This window comes from Argentina anserina, chromosome 6, assembly GCF_933775445.1.
Source record: "Argentina anserina chromosome 6, drPotAnse1.1, whole genome shotgun sequence".
NCBI lineage: Eukaryota > Viridiplantae > Streptophyta > Magnoliopsida > Rosales > Rosaceae > Argentina > Argentina anserina.
In genome coordinates this window covers 17,095,972-17,123,496 of record NC_065877.1, presented here as the reverse complement: position 1 = coordinate 17,123,496, position 27,525 = coordinate 17,095,972, and the positions used below count along the sequence as shown (strand labels likewise).

The window sequence follows — 27,525 nt, the reverse complement described above, 5'->3', positions numbered from 1 at the left end:
TTTAATTGGCAGATTGTTCCAACAAAGTCCCTTTGGGCTATGTTGAAGATGTTCTTGTGCAAGTTTCGAGCTTGATATTCCATGCGGACTTCTATGTCCTTGACATGGAGCCAACTGAAGCAGATGACAAGGAGGTCCTTATTCTATTGGGGCGTCCCTTTATGAGAACTGCAAGAACAAAGATTGATGTGTTTAATGGATCACTCACCTTTGAGTTCGACGGTGAAGTAATCAGCTTCAACATCTTTAAAGCCATGAGGTATCCCCTTTCGGAATTAAGTGATTGTTTTTTAGTTAACATTCTTGATTCCCTTACAAATAACTATCTAGATACCTTGGCACATGACGAGTTGGCACTCATCATTGCCTAAGGGGCCGAATTTGCAAGTGATGGCTCCAACGTTTCTAAGTTGGAAGCCAATGATGCCGTGCCATCTTTTGTACTAAAGAATGTGGCCTCTCTTGAGGTTTTGCCACGTGAGGTAAGTTATGTCTCTCCTAGTCCAATTCTCTTAACCACTAATAAAAATCTTCCTTCTGTGGTGCAAGCCCCAAAGCTTGATCTTAAGGTTCTTCCGGACCACTTGAAGTATGTGTTTTTGGGAGATGAGGACACATTGCCAGTGATCATTTCATCCGCACTCAACAAGGAACAAGAGGAGAGATTGATTGAGGTTTTAAAAGGCACAAGATGGCCATAGGATGGACCTTAGTCGACATCAAGGGAATCAGCCCTACAATATGTGTGCATCGAATTTTACTTGAAGATGGTGCCAAACCGACCAAGGAGGGCCAGAGACGTCTTCACCCACCCATGATGCAAGTTGTCAAGGACGAGATCACTAAGTTACAAGATTGTGGTGTCATCTATCCTATTTCGGACAATAGGTGGATCTCTCCCATTCAAGTTGTGCCAAAGAAGTCCGGAATCACAGTGGTAAAGAACAAAGATAACGAGTTAGTGCCTCAAAGGACCCTTCCGATCAAAATCAACTTCTCTTTCGCTTGTTCTTAAAGTCACTATCTTCTTGCAACAGTCGAACAAAGCCTGATAATGGAAAAGCCAATCTATTCCCAATATAACATCATAATATATCATTGTGATGACTCGGATACTAATCCCAAACTGGATGCAAAAGATGTGGATATGAAAGAATGCGAAGCACTTGGGTCAAACAAAGTTATACCCCATGTGTTAGAAACTGGGAGCATACCTTCAACCACATTATGATCATACGGGTCCTCCATGTTATTCAGGTCTTCCATCTCCATTTGATCTTCTCCTGAAAATTGGTTGATAGCTTCAGCTTCATTTCCGGTCTCAGATCCATTCTCATCAAAACCTAGAGCATACATTCGCCCTTGAGCTACACGACCCTGCTTTTTTTTCCCACTTGAGGTCTAGCTACAACAGTTTGTCCAACAGGACGAGGTACAAGTGGTCTAACTTGTGGTCTAGACCAATTATGTGGTGCTGCGACAGGAGCACGATAAGGTTGTTGTGGTGCATGGTACTGGGATTGTACATTAAAGTACTAAGTATTGGAAGCACGATATTGAAGTACATTAAAGTACCAGGGATATCGATATTCCTCTGATTTTCTTTATTATATCATCTGATCGTGGGTGTTAGCTCCATTTGGCACATATGGATATCTTCCTCCCTATCAATAACCAAACGTCATTTTGGTTATTCCTTCACTCCATTTTCTCACTTCCTACTTGAGCGCTCATTTATATGTTCTTACATTTGAGCATTTCACCTTTATCTTATTTTTTTTTCATTTTCAAACCCTACCTCGATAGAGTATCGGCCCTAAAACGGGTTAGCGAGGATGAGTGCTCACCCCTATTTTGTAGATATCTAGTGGCGTTGGTTTGGAGGCTAGTAGTATTGACAGCGTTTCAGGCTCTTTGATTACTTTCCAGTCTCGAGGATCTTACTTTATAGTGTTCAACTTTCTGATTGCCGAGTTGGATCCAGTTGACGCAATTGGCGTACTCTAGTATTCCTCGTCTTCCCGACCTGGTCATTTACCTTCTTGTCGAACCGAGTTGGAATTTGTAGTATCCTACCTTTCTAGATGTCTAATTAATATTATACAACTTGTTAGGTTGCATTATTCATATTTGGAGACTTAGATTTTGTAACCTGTTATCTAAATCTTTTATAGCCACATTTCACATTCATTACTTCGATTGTTGCTTGTTCAAGTCCTCCTAATTCCTTTCCAATTTTATTATTTAAACTGTTTTATTCTAGCCTTGTGTATTCAGGTTAGTGAGTGGTCAACACGTCTATTTGATGTGTTGGTTATTCATTAATTTAAATTCACGGCGATTAGTGCCATGTCTTGGGTCCTGAAATTGTCCCGGGATGTGACATAAATGATGAATTTAAAAAGACTCATGTTGATGATATTGCATATCTGATTTCTATTAATGAGCTTGAGACATGAAGTGACTTATCCAAAATGGCACTTTATAACGATGGAGTTCGAGATGGAAGCAAATTTGCTCCCCACCTACCAATATCAATGACACTGTTCATTCACCTTAATAACTCTAACCATGTTAACTCTATAATAAAGTATAATATTTTACGATTATAGCTTCTAATTATTATTATCTTATATTATTTGAATATTATACTCTACTCTATTAGGCCTTTGATATTAACCCACTCACATGGTTGTACAATTTGTTTTCTTTCCACAAGAGCATTACTCAATCTTGTATGATCTGATTTTTCAAGAATATGAAACACTAGCTTATTTAAAAGTACCAAAATAAGACAAAATATTTAACAAATATTCAAGCTTTAGCCCGGCACGCCATGACCTTATACTTTGGCATAATAGTAATTGAAATCAAAGGCATCAAACGAAGTGATTCATATAAAAATGAAAAATATATTGGCCTGGTTTACCCCATATGCACTATGAGGCAAAATCATGAAAGCTACTAAATTTTATAACATCAGAATATGGCTAACGTGATAGCTTATTTGATTTCTTGTTCAAAAAGAAAAAAGAAGAAGGAAAAATTAATTTAAAGCTAAAATCCGAAAATACTATAATTTATTATTATAGAGTTAACTATAGTTAGAGTAATTAAGGTGAATAGATACATGTCATTGATATAGGTGGGTGGAGATGAAGGTGGGAAAGTAAGAGTGGGGAGTAAATTTGCTTCCAGTTGGAGATACTAGCTGGGGATCTCACTTGAGATCAGTTTTAAACTTGATAGACAAGTTTAGTGCACCATGTCTAGTATTGTTGAACATAATTGAAGATGGAAGTACATATTTGCAAGTTGGAGATGTAGATGCAGCTTACAAAGAAATGACTATATTTGAATTTTTTTTCATTGTACATCTCATGAAAGACATTATGAAAATCATTGAGAGCAAATCTGAATATATTTTGCATACTATGAGCCTTGTTAGATCGATTAAGACACTTCTACAAGAATTGAGAGATGCTGGATGAGATCCTTTACTTTCTAAAGTGGGTTCTTTTTGTGAGGCACAAAATATAGATTTACCGAACATGAATGCTCGTTATGTTGAAAGACAAGGTAAAACTCATGGTCAGCAAGATAAATTGACTAATAAGCATCACTACAGGTAAATTGTTTGCTTATAAATTTATTTAATTATTATTTATCTTTTGTGTTCTATTTTCAATGCCGTAATTGACTCACAGTTGCAAAAACTAAATAGTCGATCTAATGAGAATGTACGTAGTGCAACTGATTGTCTTAAGTTTAGCCTTAGATCCTCTTGAAATATGTAAGTATTTTAAAATTAATGATGTTTCTGAATAAGTAGAAAAACTCTATCCGCTAAACTTTAAAAGCATGAGAAGATACGCTTGAAAAGACAACTGCAACATTTTGACAATGATGTTATTTGACTTGAAGAATTCAAACGTTTGTTAACTAATTTTGAAATTGCTTAGAAATTAGTGAAAACTAGAAAATCAGAGACATACCAACTGGGTTTATAGGGTGGTTTAGTTGGGACTCACTCTTTTGATGTCGACAACAACTGTAGGGTGAGCACTCTCAGCTATGAAATAGTTAAAGCAAGACTTTCTAATAGAATGGAGGACAATTTTTTGATGGACTCATTGATTATGTACGATGAAAATGAAATTGTTGAAAAGTTTTACATAGACTCGATTATTGACATCTTTCATGATATGCAAAAACAAAAAGTCCTTTTTTGAGGTATAATTGTTTTTTTTATTTAGATATAGACCCAAAAATGTATACCTAATTAAGATTACACTCATCTCTTAGATTTACACCCAAACTTATTTATAAGGTTAATTATTTTTTAAATAATATATATCATACTTAAATAACAAAACCTTATGTTGGAAATATTTACTAAACATACCACCCAACTAATACAAAATCCAGATCCATGATTCAGCTTAATTGAAGTTTATGTGTTTGGAAACTCATTCATTAATCAATTGATATAAAATTGGGTCCTTGATTGTAGTATCTAATATTGATGCAAATCTCATCCATGATCAAAGCAATAAAAATCAATACGAGGAGATTTGGAGATTTTCAATTTCAAAATCATCAACTTTTATAATTATATATATATGTTATTTTTTATTGATATAAATTGATCAGTTTATTAAAAAGTGATTTGCATTGCATCGTCGACACAACTTCTACTTCTTCTTATTTCGGTATGTATTACTTTGGACCTGATCGTTAGGTATAAAACATTTTTTTCGTATCGTGGTCTGGATTTGTGTTGTGTCTTCTGAGTCATATGTATGCCTCCTATTTATATTCTGGTGAATGGGTATGTATGGTGTGCTTTAGATTAAATCATATTTATCAAGTTGGTATTACCTATGAATTCGAATATTTTACCTTTGTGGTAGGATGCTAGGTTTATCTTATAGGTAACTTATGCACTTGTAGCGGTTTCTTTCATGCGGAATAGGTAATGCATGATCACCCACTTCTTTCCATGATCACCACTTATTCCATGTTCCTTCCTTTATACCCCACTTCCTACATGATCACCAACTTCCTTCCATGATCACCACTTCTTCCATGTTCCTTCCTTTATCATCCACTTCCTTCATTTATCACCAACTTCTTCCATGTTCCTTCATTTATCACCTACTTCCTCCATGATCACCCACTTCTTCCATGACCACCCCACTCACTACACTATTATCTCACTTTTCTCTATTTTTTCCACTATCATTCTCCTCTATAAAAACATTCATCACCACCATTTCCAAACACACCATTTCCACCACCAAAACCAAGAGAATGAGAGGAATAAAACATTTTCATCTACCCAAACACTAAGTTTTCATCACCTCATCATCCACTATTTTTCATACACCATCATCAAGCAAAGAGGAAGAAGAGGAGTCTAGCATCATTTGATGATTTCCATCACCACCATGTCAAGATCTCCATGATTTCATCCACATCATCCTCAACTTGAGATTTACTAGTCACCTGTCTACTCTCTCTTTACTTTGATGTTCATAAACATATTGCAGCTTGTGTATTTGGTTATGAGTAAGTAGTTAATTTGTTGGGGCTAGAGTGAAAGCCCTAGCCATTCTTGTATAACATTGATATAAATATTTTATTTGATGCACTTTTCATTAGCACTTTAATATGTTAGTTCAAAAGTTGAACATTCATGCTTAAACTTAATCAATTTGTGTATGATTGTTTGCCATGACATGATGAATGATTAAGGCTTGATTAACTTTAGTTGTTTAAAGTATAGCATATCATATGTGCATGTTAGAGTTGTGAACTACAATCACTTAGAGATAAACATGGTTGGTTTGCATGATTTCATCTCCAAACTTTATGCACTTAGGGTAATGTATTTGATACTTAACCGGATTCATATGCATGACTTGAGTAGTTAAGTACTACACCCGGGAAGGGTTGCTTGATACCAACAAAGGAGATTGTCCCTTGTCATACCCGAGAGGGATACAAGGTGAGAAATTGGCTAGTTAGAGTAGCATCATTCAATTTAGTAGTATCATTTAGTTTTTAAGTGGTCATTTAGTTTTTAGAAGTAACTCCACATCCGCAACAAATTTAAATCACTACACCATCTTGCATATATCCACCAATTTTTGGGTGCACTTGTGAGCCTTGATTTGTGATTTGTACATTTACATTCTCTTCTAGCATCTCTTAGGTTCTCTTAGCTAGAGAGGATTTTTCCAATCCGTTGGGTACGACATCCCCTACTCACAATTCCGCTACACTATAACTTGACCCTTATAATTGAAAGTGATCTTTGAGTTAACATTGACCGCCGCTCTGCTTGTATTTGTTGCATGAACGGCCCTGCGCATGACCACCATATCCCTCGTGCAACGGGCGTGGCACACTCCGGGTCTCAATCCCTTCTACCCTAGCGGTCAGGCCCTTCACAATGTCGCTCATTTGTAGGAGGAGATTGGTTTGAAGATCTTGCTCGGCCGGTGGCCTTATTGGGGTCTCTTGATTAGAGTTTTGGGTTGTCCCTGGATTCCCTAGTTTCACCCCCTATATACTGCGGTGGTGGCGGCGGTCTAACCAGTGTTCCAGAGATCAAAGGTTGGGAGATATGCACCGTTGGGGGCGGCGGCCCCAGGCATAGCGGCGCACCGGGTGTTACAATTGCGGCTAGCATCCGTGTTCTCGGAGTGAGGAACCACTGTTGTGGAGCTTCTAAAGCCGCGTCTGTGTCCAAGTGACTCTCGAGAGTATTTCGGAAGAGCAATTGCTCTTTTTCAATCTCTGTTACCCGCACCAGGGCGGCCCGGGTGGCTCGCCACTCCTCCTCTCTCTCGGCCTGGAGTTTTGCAAGATCCTGAAGTGTTATGTCCAGAGCCCTTGTGGGATTAGTGAACGGGACCCGGGACAACTCTCCTGTCGTGTTTTTCGAATCGGTGAACAACCTTAGCGAAAGTATGTCGCCCTCCGGAGGGGGAGATGGAGGATTTTCATTTTCGTTTAGGGTGACCATTGCAAAACTGGAATAGTCATGCTGACGAGGACCCTCATTCTAGCGTCAAATGTCACGAGTGTTGAGCATAAAGGAAAGTGAGAAATCCTCCTTTAAATGCGAATCAAACTCTCTAAGAAAAGAAATTGAATAATCCTCAGTAGTGGAGGAATCACTGAAACCCTAATAATATATATACTAGGGATAAGCAGTATAAGAGCACATAATCAATCCCAACAACAAACTAGCACAACGTTATCAAGTTGCCTAAGGCAAACTCAAATCCTCCTCGAGGTATCTATCAAATCCTTGGCAACAAGTGAACAATATCTACTGCCCAAACCTCACGCAGGCTTGTCAGCACCATATTCTTTACACAAACATCCATCTACTACCCATACAACGAGGTATGCTGCACCTGATACCTGTTTAAAGCTTTGCTTACGCTCTGACAATGGCGATTAAGTATTAATTGTGGTTCCTTAGGAAGCACGAAAGAAGGCTTAATTCATTAATATGCGACCTACATTAAAGTTTGTAGGGTTAGGATCTCTCCATGTACACTCTCGCTTGCTTCAGAAGTTAGAAGCGCAACACACCTACCATAAACACTACAGATTGTATGGTGAGTATTGGTACATCCGCTTCATAGAGACCAGTTCTAGTATCTGGCCTGGCACTACCGCAAATGGAGCGCGAACAAGGCCCCCACACTTAAAATTCCTGGCTCCATTTTTTTTGTTAAAATAAAACAAGGGCAAATCATAAAATAGTACCAAATGACAAGTCAAATTATACAAATATTAATCAATTTATTTCAATTATAAAATGGTCATCTCCTTTTAAATATAAATTAGAAAATGATCACCAAACTTTATACAAAATAAAAAAACTGATTCTTTTTAAGTCATGTTGTTCAATATTGAATATGTTTTTTTTAATCGACATACTCTCATTATTCTATACTTTTTTTTTTGTAATAAGCCGCTCCATTGCTCATGTTATATCAACATATCCCCTATGTCCTTTTCACATGGTACATTGTTATCAATTGTCATTGATCAGTTTGTATGAAACTATATGTTCATAGTAATTGCCATTTTCTTTATGATTATTACTGCATTATTATGCAAAATTGGTTTCAGGAAAATTTCTTTTCCCCTGAGAGACCTTACGTTGTCATTCAAAATACTTTAAGTATGCTTCCAAGCTACGTGTAGGAAACATGTTTGCGTAATTCGATCATGGTTGAGCCTTGGCTAGCTTTTAGGGGAGGTTGGTACTCAAATTCTTTAGAGTCAAATATATGGAAGTCATGTTGTAGATAGAGTATGAAACTTATTAGTTTCGCAGTCTAAAACTCTAAATAAAACATATATGAATTAAGAATACCAAGATACATTATGGTCACTTTGAAGTTTCGTAAAGTTACATCATCACAGTAGAGATATACAAGTTCAAAACTTTCAAGAAATACAAATTGGATTGCAAGACAGGAAATTACGATGGTCATATTTTTTATTACTTTGTGAAAATACTTGATCACAATAATATCTTTGTCCATTTTCATATAATGCTCATGAAATTTCATTCATGCTATGCTTATTTCATACAACATGCTAAATAATTATTTAATAAAAAATATATATATAGGCATAGCATGTTTAACAAGTAGAGCATAGCATTTAACATGGTATATAATTTACAAAATTAACGCAATTATCATACTCACAATGCATGCCAAATACCATGTATACATATAATGCTTGAAATGTAAATCATAGCATTACGATTTAATTACATGTTAAGTAGTCAAATTCTACAAATTTAAATATGCATAGCATATAACATGTCAAAATATTTAGAGACTACTTTGTTCACGTAACATGGATAATTTCATGTATATGTACGAAATTTGATAAAAGCGGCAACACTAATTTAGATCTTACTTATAAGTTTTCCAAAATAAACTGTATATTAAGCGATTCTTGATCTTACGATTTCATGTTGCTCGTCACGTTGTTATTAATAAATCACATACAAAAACAACGACATTTTATATGATTAGTCATTTTTAATCATTATAAATTAAATTTAATTAACCATAAAAACTAAATTATATTACTGTGAAACAGTACATTATAAATAGTAAACTAAAATTAGTTGTTTGGTAATTTTGAGAATTACCTTCAATTTTTGCCGGAAGAGGTAAACTCTAATTTACCATGGGTAAAATCTATTTTCTTTCGTGGATCAGGTCAAGCAGAGGGCAGCTACGGTTTGGATCCGGGGCTATTGGGTCAAGCTTGCAATTTGCAAATCAAGCGGCAGGGTGTGGTGCGGCGTTCTAGATTGATGCAACCGGATCGGCGCCGCATCAACATGTGGAGGTCTTCCATCGTTGATATGAGGTCTCGAGAAGAGTTGGTTGGGCAGGCACGGCAGCACTCGAGAAAGCCATTGTCACCAAGGGTTGTGTGCCTTGGGAGGCGTGTCGCACTCAATTCTGGGCACTGGTTGCCGTCGCTGGTTTGCAGAGGAGCAAGGGGAGGGTTCGCCGAACTTTGAGCTATAACATAGCGTCATAGGATGGGAGATCTGACTTAATCGATTACGATGTTGATTCTGGGCGACGCTCTAGGTTGGGTGCATGTCAGATTGTCATCGCCTAAGTTGCGGCACTGTGCCCGGAGGCTAACTGGTTTTGGGTGCCAGCGGTGGGTTTGATGCAGCCGGATCGGGTGTTCAGGATAGTGCTGATAACGTGTTGTAGGAAAAATGGAATTAGTTTACACATCTTATTACATAATTCATTTATATAAGGGGAGTATTAAAATAGTAGTTACATTATACATTATAATGATAACAATGACTAAACGTTACACAATAACTATTGAGTACTAACCATTTAATCACGTTTCGTCATTACATTGAAAAATACACGTAATGTGTTTTTTCTTCAATATATCTCGCGTAAATTGGGTATTTTATCATCAACCAAAAATTTAGGAAAGTTTTGCAATGGAGTCGTTCAGTCAAAGTCAATAAAGACGTGCGCTCGTTGTTGTTACCGCGTGACAGTAAATGAGAAGCTGCTGCGTACAGTGGGCTCGGTTTCGACGAACCTCAACTCTTTCTCAAGTCTTAACCAATCTCCGTTGCCTATATAAATATCTCTCCCTTCCTCAAACGTATTCCTCGCTTTCTGGTCAAAATCTCATCCTTCTCTCTCTCTCTCTCTCTCACAGATATTTTCAAGGTATACTATTCCCAGTTATTTATTTATTTGATTCTTATTTATACATATAAATTCACGTATTTCTTTTCTCTTATGGTCTTTTGTAATTGACGGATCTGGAAGCTTTTGAAATTACTTTGACTCATGATTTTTGCTGCTGAGAAATTTGGAGGAAACCATCATGAAATCTTAGACTGTCGAAATGAGTTTTGAATTACTCAACATATTTTGATGACAATACGGTTCATGATTTAGATCTACAAGCATTTGATCTCAGTTCATCAGATCTGGTTCTGTTTCTAAATGAATCTTTGACTCCATGGTGACCGATGATCTACTTTTCTCGATACTAAGATTTGTTTGGTGAAATATGATTAAGAGTTTATGGTTGAATTGTTTGTGAATGGTGTGACATGGAACCTGATTGTAGAACTTGCTGAGTCTTACAGTTTCTGATCAGTTTGAACTGTACTTGTATTGAATAGGGAAATGTGGTAAGAAGAGCGTAGATCTCATTTTGATGTGTTTTCAATTGCAGTTGACTTGTGTCTTTTGCTGCTAAAGATGGCCCTGGTTTCTGGAAGATCAACGTTGAATCCAAACGCTCCTCTCTTTATCCCCGCTGCTCTACGCCTAGTGGAGGATTTCTCCCCTGAATGGTGGCAATTGGTCACCACCTCCACATGGTACCATGACTATTGGCTCGGTCAGAACCAGGATGAGGATGGCTTCTATGCTAATGATCAGGATAACTATGACGATGTAGCCGATTTGCTACCTGAGACCTTTGATCTTGATGCTGGGGAGGACTTCTCTACTTTTGAAGCAGCTCAGTTTGAAGAGTTCCTCCAGTCAACCCAGACTGAAGATAACAATGGTATGCCAACGGATACCCCAAAGCATTGTGTTCATTGGACGTTGTTGAAATTTCGTTTTTTTAGTAAATATTTTGGATGTGGACTAAACCATTATGTGTGAACAGCAAGTGCTGCGGTTCTGAAGATTTTGAAAGCGTCAGAAGATAGACGTCCCAAGTTGCTGGTGGAGCCAAGGAAGTATGCAGAGAAGCCAGCCAAGTTTGTCAGTCCAAAATGCAGCCCCCGCTTCATCCAGCAGCCTCGTTGAATTGGCTTGCTCCATGTTTAGTTTACCCAGCGGCAAAACCAAGTATCTGTAATTTCTGAATACAGCAAGATTGAAACTCGTTGCTATCATCATTGTTCATTCCGATGCTTATTCTGTTCAGTTCACTAAAAGTACCCTACCGCTGAGAAACTTGTAAAAAAAAAACTGTAAAATTTTAGCTAAAGAGAAAATGAAAATGTTTCTAGTTCATCTGGTGCATATATGTGATGTCTATTTTTAGCAGTTGGCGGCAAAAATATTACAGATGTCTGAGTGAAGTTTCCTTCTTTACAATTTTGTCAATGCAGAGGGTTGTGTCACCCATAGTTTTAGACCAAACAAGGGAATTGCACCACTTGAGAGCATTGCAGTTTCTAAACATTTTACTTGATTTCAATTCATACAGCGTGAAATGAGCGCCTGCATAATATGGGTGTGTTTGGTGTAGCCGAGTTTTTCAGGAAACTTAGTTGAAAAGTAAAATATCTGAGTGTTTTGTAAACTGACTTTTTTAGTGTTGTCAAACATTCCATCTATCAAGACAAGTACTACACATATCCATCTTGACACTTTGTATGAGTTTAATCAAGCATTTTTTGGAAAGTTCAGTTACACACTCAGCAAGAAAACCTTGTGGGAAGCATTTATCCGTGTAGTAGTTGTACATCATGAACATGAAGTACTTCTGAATTCATCTCAAAATTATTCCTTTGTTTCTCTGTTTTTTTTCTTCTGAGTTTACTAAATAGCGCCTGCGATCATATTCATGCAGCCCATCCTGCATAAGTTCCCCAAAGTTCTCCTTTACAACAACAAGTGGATCCTTATGAACCAGTTCTTGCCCATTATAGCCTTCTCTAAAAAGGACAGTATGTATTTGATACATGTACCAAACAAAAAAAAATTCTAGGGTGCTTCAGCAGAAATGCATTCAATCTCTCTGACAAAATAAACTCCCTTCGAAAATGTCCAAGCTTCAATTCATTAATATTGACAACATTTAGCCTCTAATTGCGGCTCATCATCTGTAACTTTGCCAATCTCTCCACAAACACATGAGAAGATCATCAAATCTTCTCGATAACTAACATAAAGGAAGTATTTACAGCAAAAGTATATTCAATTGCCATAAAACTAGTCCATAAACTTCAATGCCAAATCATATCCTTAAAACCCAGAGCAATTGAACCCAATTATTTATCAATTTCAAAGAAACCCCAAACTGAACACACACTTCAAATATCCCCCAACCCTTGCTCTACCCTCTAGGCTTCAACATGTTGTTCATTTGGTATTAGCTACACAATCGACTTGTTATGATAATCCAAACATATAATTAATAGCAGAAGTCAAGTATAATTCATAATAATAAAAACAAATTTACCGATTTAACTAACACAAACTTCCTCTTCATTCTTCACATAAACATGAAGAGAACAAAACAATTTTAAATTAAAGAAGTTATACTCACCACCGTTTCAAAAATATCTTGCAGAGCCTCCCATTAAAGGTTCCAATTCAAATGAGACATAAACATATTCAAATGATTAATCGCAGCTTTAACATGTAATAGAACTCAAACAAAGATAGCAGCAAATTGAATGTTTCTGGCATCCACGACGCAATTCCCAAACCTGTGATAGCCTAAACAATTTCGACACCGAACCCAGTTGATAATTCGATGTTCTACTCCTTAGGCTTCACTATCATATGCGTTCATATCAATCCTTATTCATGGTATCCCACTTTTTTTGATTGGGGATTTCAATCTATGCTGTGATTCATCATTATTACTGAGAGAGATCGATGAGTACCTTTGACTTGAAGCTAGAGGACGAAGAGAAGAACTGAAACATCGTGTAGATTGAAGAGAGCGGCTTCTCCTCTTCAGTAGTTTGCGTGGATGTAGTGGGTAAATTGTTGAATGAAAGGAGGACAATCGCTGGTATTATCAAAGTTTCATTAATCTACAGTAGACACCGCTACAGTTGCAAAGCGGCTTCCGACTTCTAAAAGGAGGTACCTCCCTCCTTCTGCTTTTCGGCTAAAAAAGCCAGGGCTTCATCAAAAAAATGGGATGGGGTTGTCTTCATGTGTCATTGCTTATAAGCGGGAGAGCTAAACAGCCCCCCCAAACGCAACCTCAATGCCAAAATTAAGGAAATCAGGTACCTCAATGCCTCTGAACTCCAAATACGTCTATCAGTTTAACCCAGATTATCAGATGATACATCTAGTTGCAGCTTCCTAATTAATTCCATAGTTTTAATTCAGAATGATGCTCAAAATCGGATGCTGAAGTTCAAAAAGCGGAGCAATCAGATTGATCTATAAGCAGATGACCTTGTAGTTAGTATGATGTTTACTAACTGATTGCACCTGAAGATGGTTGTGGAGAAGTAGAAGTTAAAAGTAATTTTTTTTATACTTTTCAGGGTTGTGAGAAGGTGAGCCTGGGCAGTAGATATTCAAAATATATCGGTGATGAGTAAAGATGTTTCTGCATCTAAAAGGCCACTAGTCTTTAAGATGGAAGGTTTCCGTGCCTCATAGTCTGTAGAAAAGAATACCTTTCTTCTGATAATGCTAATTGCAGTCTGGAGATAGCATTTGGCTTCAGGTTTACATTCTATCTATGCTGTTCTCGCAAGATGTGCTCTGGCCTTCTGCGTCCACTCATTTAAATGGAGTACAATCTATGAATCTAGTACTGTAGGATTGAAAGAACAGATATCGAATAATTAGTAAATCAAAAGATCCTCATATCTTCACTGAAAAAGGTGACAGCAACCAAATCAGTAGAAGTCTCCATGTTTGGCACCACATTTCTTGATCAAGGACTTGATAAACATCAGGCGTACAAATACAAATCCCACAGCTGCAACACCTCCCAGAACAATGTCCACTGTGTTCTGTGATGGTTAGAACATCAAACTAGATGACGTAGAGAAAAACAAAAAAAAATCCATCCCTTCTGGCACTTCATCAAACCAATTATCCAATAAACAAAAGTACGAGCTACTCTTATTTACTATTTTACCAGTTACGATTGATGAAGCAACCCCTTCTTATGCTCTGTCATATACCACCTGAAATTTGTTATTAGTGGTACCCAAAAATCCAACTTGAAATTGATCATTCATGGTAATGCACATCAGTTGTATGAAACATATTCTAAACCGTAAGACACTCAACCAAAAAGAAAAGAAAACAAACCCGTTTTACTAAAACACAAAAATTGTTTGCTGTGTTCACCTGATGAAGAAGTCACTGTTGGGACACCATTAGCATAGTAGCTGTAACTGATATAGCAGTTGTGCTGATAAATCTGCACAGAAGCTGAATCACCTAATCTTTTTTCAGAAGCACTCTTGATACAATCCTCACAATTACTGTTGCCAAATCACCCTCATACTGACCCAAAGCATAAATAGACTCATAACTCACAGTATAGAGCAGCACACTACCATTTGATCCCACTCTCCCGTTTCTCAAAAGCAGTGTCCCTTTTCTCTTTAAAAACAAAAGACCCACTATCCCACTCAACCCACAAATCTTGTACAGGAACTGTGTCCCTGAAACCTGCTTACACCCAGAAATTTTGTAAAGCAATAGCACCCACTGAACTGGACTCTAGCTGCCATGGCTTCTCCAGAGAGTTTTTTGGGCTAAATATGGAAGCTTTGTGACACAGGTGGAGCAATCAGCTGTGGGGAAGTCTCCTATGCACTGGTAGTGACCAATGATTGCAAAGAGATTTGAATCTTCGAACTTTTGATTAGCACAGCTGACACAGCACAGTAGCTGCTTAGGAACCTGGATCACAAGCTCTAAGAACTGTAGGTTAAACACACACTGATTTTAGGATTCACTCCTAGGCTTCACACCCTAGTCTAGGCTTCACACCTAAAACACTAATTTGGGAATCTCTCCCAGGTTTCTCACCCTAATCCTATCGCAGGATAATTCAGAAAACTGATATTTTAATTCAACATAATATATCTCAGCCTCTATAACTGACACTAACTAGCTTTAAAGACTCTTTAGGACTCTTGAAATTCAGAAACTGAAACATAAAGACCTAATAAATAAAAACTTAAACTCCTAAACTGAACAGAAACAAAAAGACACAAGTAGATTCTTGAAATAACAGAGCCTAAAGACTCCTAGGATCAGACTTCTTCTAACAGAAACAAATAGACACAAGTAGGCAATGATCAGCTGCTTTAAATTTACATCTCTTTCATTCATAAACCTTGAAAGGTTTGCCATGATGTCCTCATCAACAGCCCTTGTAACCAAGGTACGTTGTGTGGTCCACAGCTAGCTGTGATTACAGGGTTGTGAGGAACATCAGAGCAGGCCAAAAAAAAAAAGGTTTGTGGGGAAATCCAGTTTGGGAATGGAACTTTTTGTCTGACAGGCAGAGTGAAAGAGGAGGGGCAAAGGGAAGAGTTCTGTAGAGGGGAGAAAGTACACAAAGAATGCGTGATTTATTAGAATGCATCGGTGAAAAAGCATTGAATGGGTGCAAATAGGTAACCAAGATGGATTGCTGACACAGCAAGAGTTTGCTGGTTTTACTTTTACTCTCTTCGTAACAGTAACAATTGTCGTGGTTGTTGTACTTGTAAATTGTTATAGAACTTCCTTCTCTGTCATACAATACTTTAATGCTGACAGCTATAAGCAAGATCTTCACCACACTCCAGTAATCGTTCCGGATCAGAAAGCCAAGAAAACAGCAGTCACACTAATGGCATACAATATGGAACAATCTGCAACCCAAGAAGGTAATTAAAATCAAGACATAGAATTTCAGCAATCATCAGTAATCTGAGAGTGTCTATCTTCTGAGAGTCCGATAGACATATGCAAACATCAAACTGTTGATGGTAATAAGCTTTCAAGCGCAAAATTTTATGCGGAAAATGTTTGCAGCAAAGCATTGAAGACCACTTTGCATGTATTTTTCTTCTATAAATGTATATGGTCATATACCATACTAAAGAGATATGCTGTTGGAAAATGCTGTGGTAAAAATTTATTGTGACAAAAGAAAAACTTACAATATACGACTGATCAAAATTCTTTTGTTCATTGTTTTCTCTTTGGCTCTTTTGATCGTTCTCTAATATATCACTAGACTGACATGTATGTTCAATGAACTGCTCGTACCTAAACCTCTGAGTTCTGAGGGCCTGCAGGTTTTAAATTGACAAACACTGTAACGTCTCGCATCCATGTGTGAAACTCAGTGCCTTTAAACCTAAATCAACAATTGGGCAACAAAGCTAATAGGTCTATCTTCCAATATCACGGCCTACTTGGGTGGTTTAACATCGACGGTCAAATTACACAATTAAAATATCTTTTCACTCTCAATGTATTATCAATCTATTGCAGCAAAAAAGCTTCTTATCACCTTGAAAAGATTTATATAGCTACTAAAATGGCCTCAATCTCAAGTCTGTATTGCAAACTTTGGGAATGCCAGTGACCAAAAATAAAGTTGTAACTTTGGCGACAAAGACTCAATACACACAAAGTAAATAATTTAATTATAGGTAAATCATACAGAAGAGAAAAAGGCTTGGATAACCAGTAGTAATGTGTAACATCAACTGCGGAGTCCACCATTGAAAATTCAAGTTTTAGTTTCTGACTACCCAAGGAAACAATCAGATCTCAAAGGAGCTTGTACTGTTGCTTCAGGAATAAAAAAAAATTAAAACAAATTTATCATCTGACTCACTGGGGGGGGGGGGGTCTCCTGGTAAACTCTACAATCTTCAGGAGACTGGAAACTCTACCAAATAGCTAAGTGCGTGTATTATTAGGATGTTCAAACTCCAGACCACATGGGAGTAAGTTATAGACCAGACTGTTCCTACTAACCTCAGAGGAAAAGCCTGGTCTAATGCAACACCGAATAAACAAGAGAGGGAATTCAACTAATGAGTAATCATTACGTATGTTCAACCTTTTAAGTGAATTCTCATGTATACAGAAACTAAGGATTCAACTAACATGTTTGTCAGACAAATGAAGAATACCTTACGAATCATCTATTGATCAAACAATCTTCTGTAGCATCCTCTTTCACTTTCTTAAACCGAGCAAGATGCTGGTGATAATCCTCTAGTTCATTCTCCAATTTTTCAATAAACTGACTCGTCTGTTCGAGGGACTGCTCATACCAATATTTTTCAAGTGCCTGCAGTAAATCAGAATTGGTTATAACATATGAGTTTTTAGTCTGGTGATATTCCTCTATTGCATAATGGCCTAACCAAATGATCATATCAGATAACTTGGGCAAATGCCACTGACCGAAACAATATAGGAAAAGACATATTGCAAATTAACATCCAACAAAAGGAATCTAGTTTACAGAAAGGGTTTCTGATAGAGACAAGCACAACGGACAGGGAAGTGGAGGATCACAACACAACCTCAAAACAATACAGATTTTGAATTTTGTAATTGGACAACAAATGCAAGCACGCAAATATAATTAATTAAGTGCTTGTTAAAGCAAGTGATGCCAGAGTAGCAGAGACGAGCTCGTACAGATGCAGGGTCATATAGGAAAAGAAACAAGAAAATTCAGTTGCCAAATTTCAACCTCGCCTCATCCCTTTAGTTTACCACATTAACTTCTATGTTGAGAAAAAGAAACATACAGAATCCAACGGTGACTTAGTACCTTATTTTTGGACAGTGTATCCAGTGGTGACATTACTTTCGGCTGCACATAGTTCTTTCCTCGATAGAAAATTACAGTGTTATTAGATTTGATGTCAATCACTATGCCTTTGCTCAGGCGAGCTAGCTCATCAGCATATTCATGAACCTGTCCCGGCTTACAAGGTTTGCAAACAACCTTTACCGTCTCATGCTTCTTCCAATGCAGATGCATATTTAGCACAACCCCTCCAAACACTCCCCGCCTTCCGACCTGCGCATAGTTCTTCTTTTTCTCGCCAGTTCGCTTAAGATAATGCTTCTCTTCTTCAGTTAAAATTTCAGGGTCATGTGTTTCAGCAGGAGCTTTGTGAACCTGAAATTTCCTCAGCTTGTCAATCAGCCATGTTTCCTTTCGCTTCGCCTGAAACATACACAGAGCTCACACCAACATAACAAGTAACTTACTGAGGATGAATACGGTATATAATTATTATACACAAAGTAAGAATGCAAGAAACCTTTTCAAGTTTGTAACGAATCCTAACTTGTGGGTTTGGAGAATTGATCTTCTTTTTGGCCTTGAGACGATAAAACCGGAGCTCATTGAGTTTGGCCTTCTTGGATAGTTTAACTGGTTTAGTCACCTTGTTCTGTGGAGTGGAGGAGCCAGCTTCCACAATTGGCTCACCAAATGAAAACCGCACAACATCATTGCGTGTGTTGATCTCAAATGAAGTCCTCCTGGTGGGTAACTGAGAATGTGGTGAGAATAGGGAAGATGGCATTGCCCTGTAGCGTTGGCTTTGTATACACGTGACTGGGAGCAGACTCCAAAACATGTTTGGCAAAACAACGGAAGAAGAGGAACAACGAGTTCCTGCATAATGATTATACTGGTATCTTGAGAACAAGGTAGAAGAAAGTGCGAGGGATTTGGGCACCATTGACTGACCTTGAGAGTTTAGCAGCTGCCGGAGTCATGTTTGTGTTCGAATCGATTTATGAAAATGGAAGGAAGAACCCAATATAAGCGCAATTTTACCATCCTCCAGGTCTGCTTGACCTAGTCTGTGATAGGGTCAATCCCTACCTAATGGAGGTGTGAAAACTATGTGATGTTCACATGAGTAAATCAATCACACATATTACTTTGGTGACCTATTAATTGGTGGAGTTGATTTTGTTGAAACTTGGAGCAACCTTTGTTGAAGGTAAGAAACAAATCTACAACCTTATGGTGGTAGGTGGTTGATTTGTTTGACAAAGAAAGAAAAATGCATTGATGAGCATGCCAACATTGAGCATGAATCAAGGAATAAGATTGACTTTGCTTCCATGCATGTTACATGCAAATGCATGAATTGCACAAAGATGTTTGCCTATATAAAGGCATGAGAAGTGGTGCAATAAATATAGAAGAACAATGAGGGAGAGATTATCTTGTGTGTGATCAAGAGTGAGAGATAGAGAGAAAACTCCAAGTAGAGAGTTTTGTGTGTGTAGCAAAATAAAGTGTGTGAGAGTGTATCCCTTCAAGTGTGAGTCTTGAAGTAGTGTTTCTCTCGGTGTAACCTTTTTTCGTATAGTGGAGGTTCTTTATTGTTGCTACCCGTGGACGTAGGCACTTTGCCGAACCACGTTAAATCCCGGTGTTCTCTTTCATTTTATTTTCGCTTGTGGTTGTGAGTTATTTCGATTTCCATTCTTCAGTTCATTCTTCCGCATTCCCTAACAGTGGTATCAGAGCTCCTGGTTCTGACTGGGAGCTGCTAGAATGGAAGGATCACGGAGTACCATGATCAGACTCAACCACTCAAACTGGATTACCTGGAAGCCGAGAATGGAGGATATTCTCTATTGCAAAGATTTGCATGAGCCGATCGAGGGAGACGATGCCAAGCCAAGTGAGATCTTACCAGCAATTTGGACGAAGATGAACCGCAAAGCCATCGGTCATATTCGTGAATGGGTGGACGATAGTGTGTTTCACCATGTTGTCAATGAAACCAGTGCGCATGAGCTTTGGTTGAAGCTGGAGTCCTTATTTGAGAAAAAGACTACTGCCAAGAAAGCTTTTCTCATTAAAGAGCTCGTCAACATGAAGTATCGGGGAGGCGTTCGAGTGACCGAGCACCTCAACAACTTTCAGAGTGTACTCAATCAATTAGCCACGATGAGCATGAAGATTGATGATGAGTTACAAGCGTTGCTGCTGCTCGGGTCGTTACCAGATAGCTGGGAGACATTTGTTGTCACTGTAAGTAACTCTGCTCCTAATGGTGTATTATCTATGGAAAATATTAAAGATAATATGTTGAACGAAGAAACAAGAAGGAGTTCTTCATCAAGTTCAGAAAATGGTCAATTCTTCGTTGCGGAGAGGAGAGGAAGGAGCAAGAGCAAAGGACCCAGAGGTCACGAAAGAAGTATGAGCAAATCCAGAACAAGGTTCAACGGAAAGTGTCATCATTGTGGTCTTCCAGGCCACATGAAGAAAAATTGTAACAACTTGAAGCGGGAGTTCAAAGAAGCGAGAGCAGACACTACTCATCAACAAAAGGAGGACACAAACAATGTTGCTGCTGCGGTGTCTCATGATGAGTGTGAGTTCCTGTCACTTGGAGGTGAATGTCTACTAGTAGATAATCCTGGAGTTCAATGGATCGTTGATTTTGGAGCCTCGTTTCATGCCACCTTTCACGTAGAGTTCTTCACTACGTATAAAGCAGGTGACTTTGGTAAAGTGAAGATGGGCAATGATAGCTACTCCAATATTGCTGGGATTGGAGATATTTGCTTGCAGACAAATGTGGGCTGTCAGTTATTGTTGAAAGATGTGAGACATGTTCCTGGTCTACGTCTCAATCTTATGTCAACTGGTGTACTTGATCGACAAGGCTTTCATCATCATGGGGGTGATGGAAAGTGGAAGCTTACCAAGGGATCTCTTGTAGTTGCCAAAGGAAAAATGTGTTGCACACTCTACAAGACCTATGGAAAGATATGCAAGAGTGAGTTGAATGCAGTTGAGGAATCTTCTCAAAGTTTGTGGCATAGACGTCTTGGCCACATGAGTGAGAAAGGATTGCAGTTGTTGGCAAAGAAGTCGCTAATTCCTGTTGCCAAAGGTAACTCACTAGACTGTTGTGATTATTGTTTATTTGGTAAGCATAAGAAAATTAGTTTTTCAAAGACTTTCACTAGGAAAGAAAATATTCTAGATCTTGTACATTCAGATGTGTGTGGCCCGATGGAAGAAGAATCATTAGGTATGCATAAGTATTTTGTTACTTATATCGATGATGCTTCACGAAAGGTTTGGGTTTATTTGTTGAAATCCAAAGACCAAGTGTTCCAGACATTTACAATTTTCCACACTATGGTGGAAAGGGAGACTGGAAGAAAATTGAAGTGTCTTCGTAGTGATAATGGCGGAGAGTACATATCGCACGAATTTAGAAATTATTGTGCAAAGCATGGCATCAGACATGAGAAGACAGTTCCTGGCACCCCTCAACATAATGGCGTAGCAGAGCGGATGAATCGTACCATTATGGAGAAAGTAAGATGCATGTTGAAGATGGCAAAATTATCAAAAGAATTTTGGGGAGAAGCTGTGAAGACTGCGTGCTACCTAATCAACAGAGCACCGTGTGTACCTTTGGAATTTAAGACTCCAAATGAAGTCTGGACCGGGAAAGATGCATCCTACTCACATTTAAGAGTATTTGGATGTAAAGCATTCGCACTTGTACCCAAGGAGCATAGGAAAAAGCTGGATGACAAGGCGACACCATGCATATTTGTCGGCTATGGTGAAGAAGAGTTTGGCTACCGGTTGTGGAATCCAAAGACGGAGAAATTCATAAGCAGAGATGTGGTGTTCCATGAAGACCAATCTATTGCAGATTTCGACAAAGAGGTACTACCAAATGCAACAAGTGATAGTCGCATTTATGATTCACCATTGCAGCATGAATACAACGTTGGGCTGCAAGGTGATAGAGTTGAAAATGTACCTGACACGGGAGATGCTGAAGTCGAAGATGAAGGGGAGTTTGATCAGGGGGAGCAACATGTGAATAATCAAGTAGTTGTTCGTAGAAGCACCAGGAGGAAAATTCCATCCACCAAGTATCCATCATCTCAATATATTTTGGTGACTAATGATGGAGATGATTCTTATGCAAATTACATCCTTTTGACCAGTGACGGAGAGCCTGAAAGTTACATGGAAGCAAAGATTCATCAAGACCACGACAAATGGAGGCTAGCCATGGAGTCTGAGATGGAGTCTTTACTAAAGAACGGCACCTAAGAGTTGATGAAGCTTCCTAAAGGCCAAAAAGCACTCAAGAACAAGTGGGTGTTCAAGTTAAAGCGAGATGAGAATGAGAAACTGACAAAATTCAAGGCTCGCTTAGTTGTCAAAGGATTCAGCCAGAAAGAAGGAATTGATTTTGATGAGATTTTCTCACCTGTTGTCAAGATGACTTCGATTAGAGTCATTTTGGGCATGGCTGCGAGCATGGATCTAGAGGTGGAGCAGATGGATGTGAAGACTGCATTTCTTCATGGTGATTTAGATGAAGAAATAAATATGGAGCAACCAGAAGGCTTCGAAGTCAATGGAAAGGAGCATATGGTTTGCAAGTTGAAGAAAAGCCTATACGGATTGAAGCAAGCACCAAGATAATGGTATAAGAAGTTTGACTCTTTCATGGTGAGTCATGGGTGCAAAAGAACGTCAGCAGATCCGTGTGTTTATATTCAAAAACCCGCTGGAGGTAATTTTATCATCTTACTACTTTATGTAGATGATATGTTAATTGTTGGCAAAGATATTACTATGATTCAGCAGTTAAAGGCAGATTTATCAAAGTCCTTTGATATGAAGGATTTGGGACCAGCCAAGCAGATTTTGGGCATGGAGATTTCCCGTGATCGTGGGAACAAGAAATTGTGGTTATCACAAGAAAAGTACATTGAGAAGGTACTAGAGCGTTTCCACATGGAGAAAGCAAAACCAGTTGCTACTCCACTTGCTAGTCACATGAAGCTCAGCTCAAAGCAGAGTCCTACGAGTCAGAAGGAGGAGGAAGAAATGGCAACAATGCCATATGCCTCAGCAGTAGGGAGCTTGATGTACGCGATGGTTTGTACTAGACCAGACATAACACATGCAGTTGGTGTTGTTAGCAGATTCTTATCTAATCCAGGCAAGGAGCACTGGAATGCTGTCAAGTGGATTCTGAGATACGTGCGAGGAACCTCAAAGATGAGTCTATGTTTTGGAAGTGGCAAGTCTGAACTAGTTGGCTACACAGATGTAGATATGGCCGGGGATATTGACACAAGAAAGTCCACATCCGGTACCTGATCACGTTTTCAGGGGGAGCTATCTCGTGGCAATCAAAGCTACAAAAATGTGTTGCTTTGTCAACTACAGAACCAGAGTATATTGCAGCTACGGAAGCGTGCAAAGATATTTTGTGGTTAAAGAGAATTCTACAGGAATTGGGTCATACACAACAAGAGTTTGTCTTGCATTGTGACAGTCAAAGCGCGATCCACTTGAGCAAGAATTCGAGTTTTCACTCGAGGTCAAAACACATTGATGTGAGGTATCACTGGATACGTGATGTGCTGGAAGCTAAGGAAATGCTGATGAAGAAAATTCATACAGACAAGAACAGTTCAGATATGATGACGAAGTCTCTACCGAAGGAGAAGTTCGAGTTCTGCAGAAGCGCGTCTGGAATGGCGCATCCCTCCATCTAAGTCGGGAGGGGGAGATTGATAGGGTCAATCCCTCCCTAATGGAGGTGTGAAAACTATGTGATGTTCACATGAGTAAATCAAGCACACCTATTACTTTGGTGACCTATTAATTGGTGGAGTTGGTTTTGTTGAAACTTGGAGCAACCTTTGTTGAAGGTAAGAAACAAATCTACAACCTTATGGTGGTAGGTGGTTGATTTGTTTGACAAAGAAAGAAGAATGCATTGATGAGCATGCCAACATTGAGCATGAATCAAGGAAGAAGATTGACTTTGCTTCCATGCATGTTACATGCAAATGCATGAATTGCACAAAGATGTTTGCCTATATAAAGGCATGAGAAGTGGTGCAATAAATATAGAAGAACAATGAGGGAGAGATCATCTTGTGTGTGATCAAGAGTGAGAGATAGAGAGAAAACTCCAAGTAGAGAGTTTTGTGTGTGTAGCAAAATAAAGTGTGTGAGAGTGTATCCCTTCAAGTGTGAGCCTTGAAGTAGTGTTTCTCTCGGTGTAACCTTTTTTCGTATAGTGGAGGTTCTTTATTGTTGCTACCCGTGGACGTAGGCACTTTGCCGAACCACGTTAAATCCTGGTGTTCTCTTTCATTTTATTTTCGCTTGTGGTTTTGAGTTATTTCGATTTCCATTCTTCAGTTCATTCTTCCGCATTCCCTAACAGTCTGGGCTGGAGAGCTGTTGTGCTTTAGCCCCAAATCTCGAACTAGGGATTTAGAAAATGTTGGACTTCTCTCAATTGAAGGAGCAAAGGAGTGTGCTTCTCTTCTCTTCTCTTCTCTTCTATTGTAGTGGGGATGTATTATTCCGTATACAGTACCAATTCTACGTGTGTTGGTACTTCGTATTTGTAACATCAATTGGCCCACATATATATTCCGTACCAATTCTACGTGTGTTGGTACTTCGTATTTGTAACATCAATTGACCCACATATATATTCCGCATTAATGGTTTTAGTGCGGATTTCTATTTTTATACAATTTTTTTATCGAATTTTCTTATTTTCACTGTCTAATATTTAGATAATAATGTGTAGATCATCTCAGCAAAATTTCAGCCAATTTGGTGATCGTTAAGTCCCTTAAAATAAAAAAACAAATGAACTCACTGAATTTTGTCTAAATACTAAATGGTGAAAATGAGAAAATTCGATCGAAAATTTGTACAAAAATAAAAATCTACACCAAAATCATTAGGTACGCAGGCAATAAGGCCTTCACACACACACACAGATATATATATATATATTATGTCTCTAAATCTCTAGTGAATTATAAACTGAATCTATCTATGATGATTGCTCGATTACTCGACATCAATATTTAACCCTGTAAGCATCGTTAGTAGTATAAAGCAAGAGGGTATCGTTCACAAACCGGGGATCCAGCCAGGGCTTAGGATCACATCAATTAACACGAATTCATAAAGATATAAAAGATTTGATTTATATGATCGGTATCAAAGATAAAAACAGAAAATAAAACCTAAACTAATATATACATGTGATCAACCAACCAACACATAAACAATCACCACAACAACTCATATAAAGCTAACGAAAATCAGATTCTAGTCCTCCTTTAAGAGTCATGCCGAGACACTATCATGAATAACTAAGGTTGGATCATGCAATTAGGGTCCTAAGCAGTAACCTAAACACATAGACACTTAACACATTCGATTCATTCCAAGCGGTCTTAATCGAAATCTAACATACTTATCCTACCATGCAACTCCAAAGCCACGCATATTGAATTCATTAAGCATGTCACCTACTTAACCCCCAATCATGCAATTTCGAAAATCACATAGAAAAGAATAAACATGTTCATAACATAAGTCATAAATCCAACAACCTAAATATCATGCTACAAGCGTATACATAACATATAGATCTCGAAATCATTCAATAACAAGGCACGGCAGAAACCAAAATCATAGAACTAAAAACCTAAAATCGCATCTTTATATAATTTGAAACAAGTAACTATCTCATAGACAAAATCGAAACAAGTTTACTCTACACAAATCGCATGCTTCATCCAAGAACAAGAACAAAACCAAAACCGAATTGAAACAAGAGTGAATCATGGTTACACTTTATAAATCAAGCAATCCACAAGTGTAGCCGAGCTTCTATGGATGAAACCTTCTTCACAAGCGTGTTTGAAGGCTATTGATTGGTGGGGAATGATGGAATCGGTTTTAGGATTTCTTGGAATGGTGAAGGATGAATTCGGCAGAGCTATGGCTTGTGTTTGTGTGTAGGGCTGATGATGTCCTGAATGGAGAGGCCGGCCTCTATATATAGAGGTTTAGGAAGCCTTCTTGCCGTGCCATAAGGAGATAGAATCCAATTGGGAAACTGAAATCCTCTTTGTTATTGATTTGATTTATGTACTCCATATCCAACTTGATGTAGGAAACCAAGTTCAATAGGGAGATCACTAAAGGGCAGCTCGGCAACAATCTTGGTCCAACTAGGAGTAGCTAGGCCGGCCTCCTCTTCTCCTTCTTCAACTCGAATATGATTTCCTTGTTCAACTAGGAATGCAACTCGGCAACTCTTCTTCCTTTCCAAATAGGATTTGTCTTTCCTGAAAAGAAATCGTTGATTAAGGAATATGAAAGAATGAAAATAGGAAAGTAGAGTCCTAGTCGAGTAAGGAATCCTAGCTCAATCAGGAGTTCTAACACTTAGCACAATTTCATCAACAAATCATCTCAATTCGAAATAGCTCTCCTTATAACATACATATGACAAATATGAACCTAAAACAACTAAATAAGAAGTAACAAAGCATAAGAATAGGGCATATAAACATTAAGAACGTCACACTTTGTGTTCCTATCAATCTATTAGTGGAAGGTTGAGAAAATGAATAGAAATTGCTCAAGCTATCATCACAGACAACACAAAAGCCACTAATGGATCAAACTCAAGTAACAAAAACTTGGTTGCAGCAATTTTGTTAGGACTTAGGACCAGAGAAAACCGCGCTCAATTGCTCCAACTATATTGCATATTGGTTCCATTCATGTAGTTGTGCAACTAACTAAGGCTCTCCAAAACTAATTTTTTCAGGTTCACATTTTTCCAGATAATAATCGACTTTTCTGGATATTCAGAACAACGTAGTCTCGATCTATTCTGTCAACTGTATTAACTTTGTTTTATGAAGCTATGAACTAGTTTTATGAATATAACCGTGAGAGAAAAGGAATCTCAAAATCCTTAATTCACAAGAAGATGGCTTAGCTTACTCATCTCCAGCTTGCGAATCCAACATCATCGAAGCAAAATTCCAGTCTCAGCTAGGTATTACTTCCAGTCTTCCACTTCCAGCTAGACAACAGCTATATATCAGCTGCACCACTCTTATGCACTAGTATATAAACACCACCTTGATCTTGTTTCTCAGACCCATGCATATATGATCTAATTATTTCAGACAACAAAATCTTCTAAGAGTACGTTGGGACAAACCCCGATCACGATTCGGGTGTTTGCTGAGATTTTAGACTGTCTTTGCTTATCTCTGTGTTGATGTTGGGGTGGGAAAAAGCTTCCAAGTGTAAGAAACTAGTCAAGCAAGTTAGGTCCCGGCTGGAGTGCTTGATAGAGGAGAGGTCTGCATTCTCTACGCTTTTGCGGAATGA

General features: G+C 38.3%; 2 protein-coding genes and 1 pseudogene across 3 annotated transcripts; 1 reads left to right on the top strand and 2 right to left on the bottom strand.

The window, feature by feature from the left end:
* Positions 1 to 10,154: 10,154 nt before the first annotated feature.
* Positions 10,155 to 11,585, top strand: LOC126800722 (protein EARLY RESPONSIVE TO DEHYDRATION 15). The gene is made up of 3 exons (XM_050528129.1): positions 10,155 to 10,271; positions 10,789 to 11,127; positions 11,233 to 11,585. Exons 2-3 carry the CDS (start codon positions 10,815 to 10,817, stop codon positions 11,373 to 11,375), a joined length of 456 nt encoding a protein of 151 aa, XP_050384086.1. The 5' UTR covers positions 10,155 to 10,271; positions 10,789 to 10,814; the 3' UTR covers positions 11,376 to 11,585.
* Positions 11,586 to 11,740: 155 nt separating this feature from the next.
* LOC126796973 (plasmodesmata-located protein 2-like) lies at positions 11,741 to 15,647 on the bottom strand (annotated as a pseudogene).
* On the bottom strand, positions 15,275 to 19,136 carry LOC126800719 (uncharacterized CRM domain-containing protein At3g25440, chloroplastic). Of its 2 annotated transcripts, none has more exons than XM_050528127.1 (5): positions 19,018 to 19,136; positions 18,584 to 18,942; positions 18,085 to 18,486; positions 17,432 to 17,592; positions 15,275 to 16,153 (listed from the first exon to the last, which is right to left on the bottom strand). In XM_050528127.1, exons 2-4 carry the CDS (start codon positions 18,902 to 18,904, stop codon positions 17,440 to 17,442), a joined length of 876 nt encoding a protein of 291 aa, XP_050384084.1. In that variant the 5' UTR covers positions 18,905 to 18,942; positions 19,018 to 19,136; the 3' UTR covers positions 15,275 to 16,153; positions 17,432 to 17,439. The 2 variants fall into 2 exon arrangements, with proteins under 2 accessions (XP_050384084.1, XP_050384083.1); XM_050528126.1 differs by lacking the exon at positions 15,275 to 16,153 and adding an exon at positions 16,177 to 16,576.
* Positions 19,137 to 27,525: the final 8,389 nt, after the last annotated feature.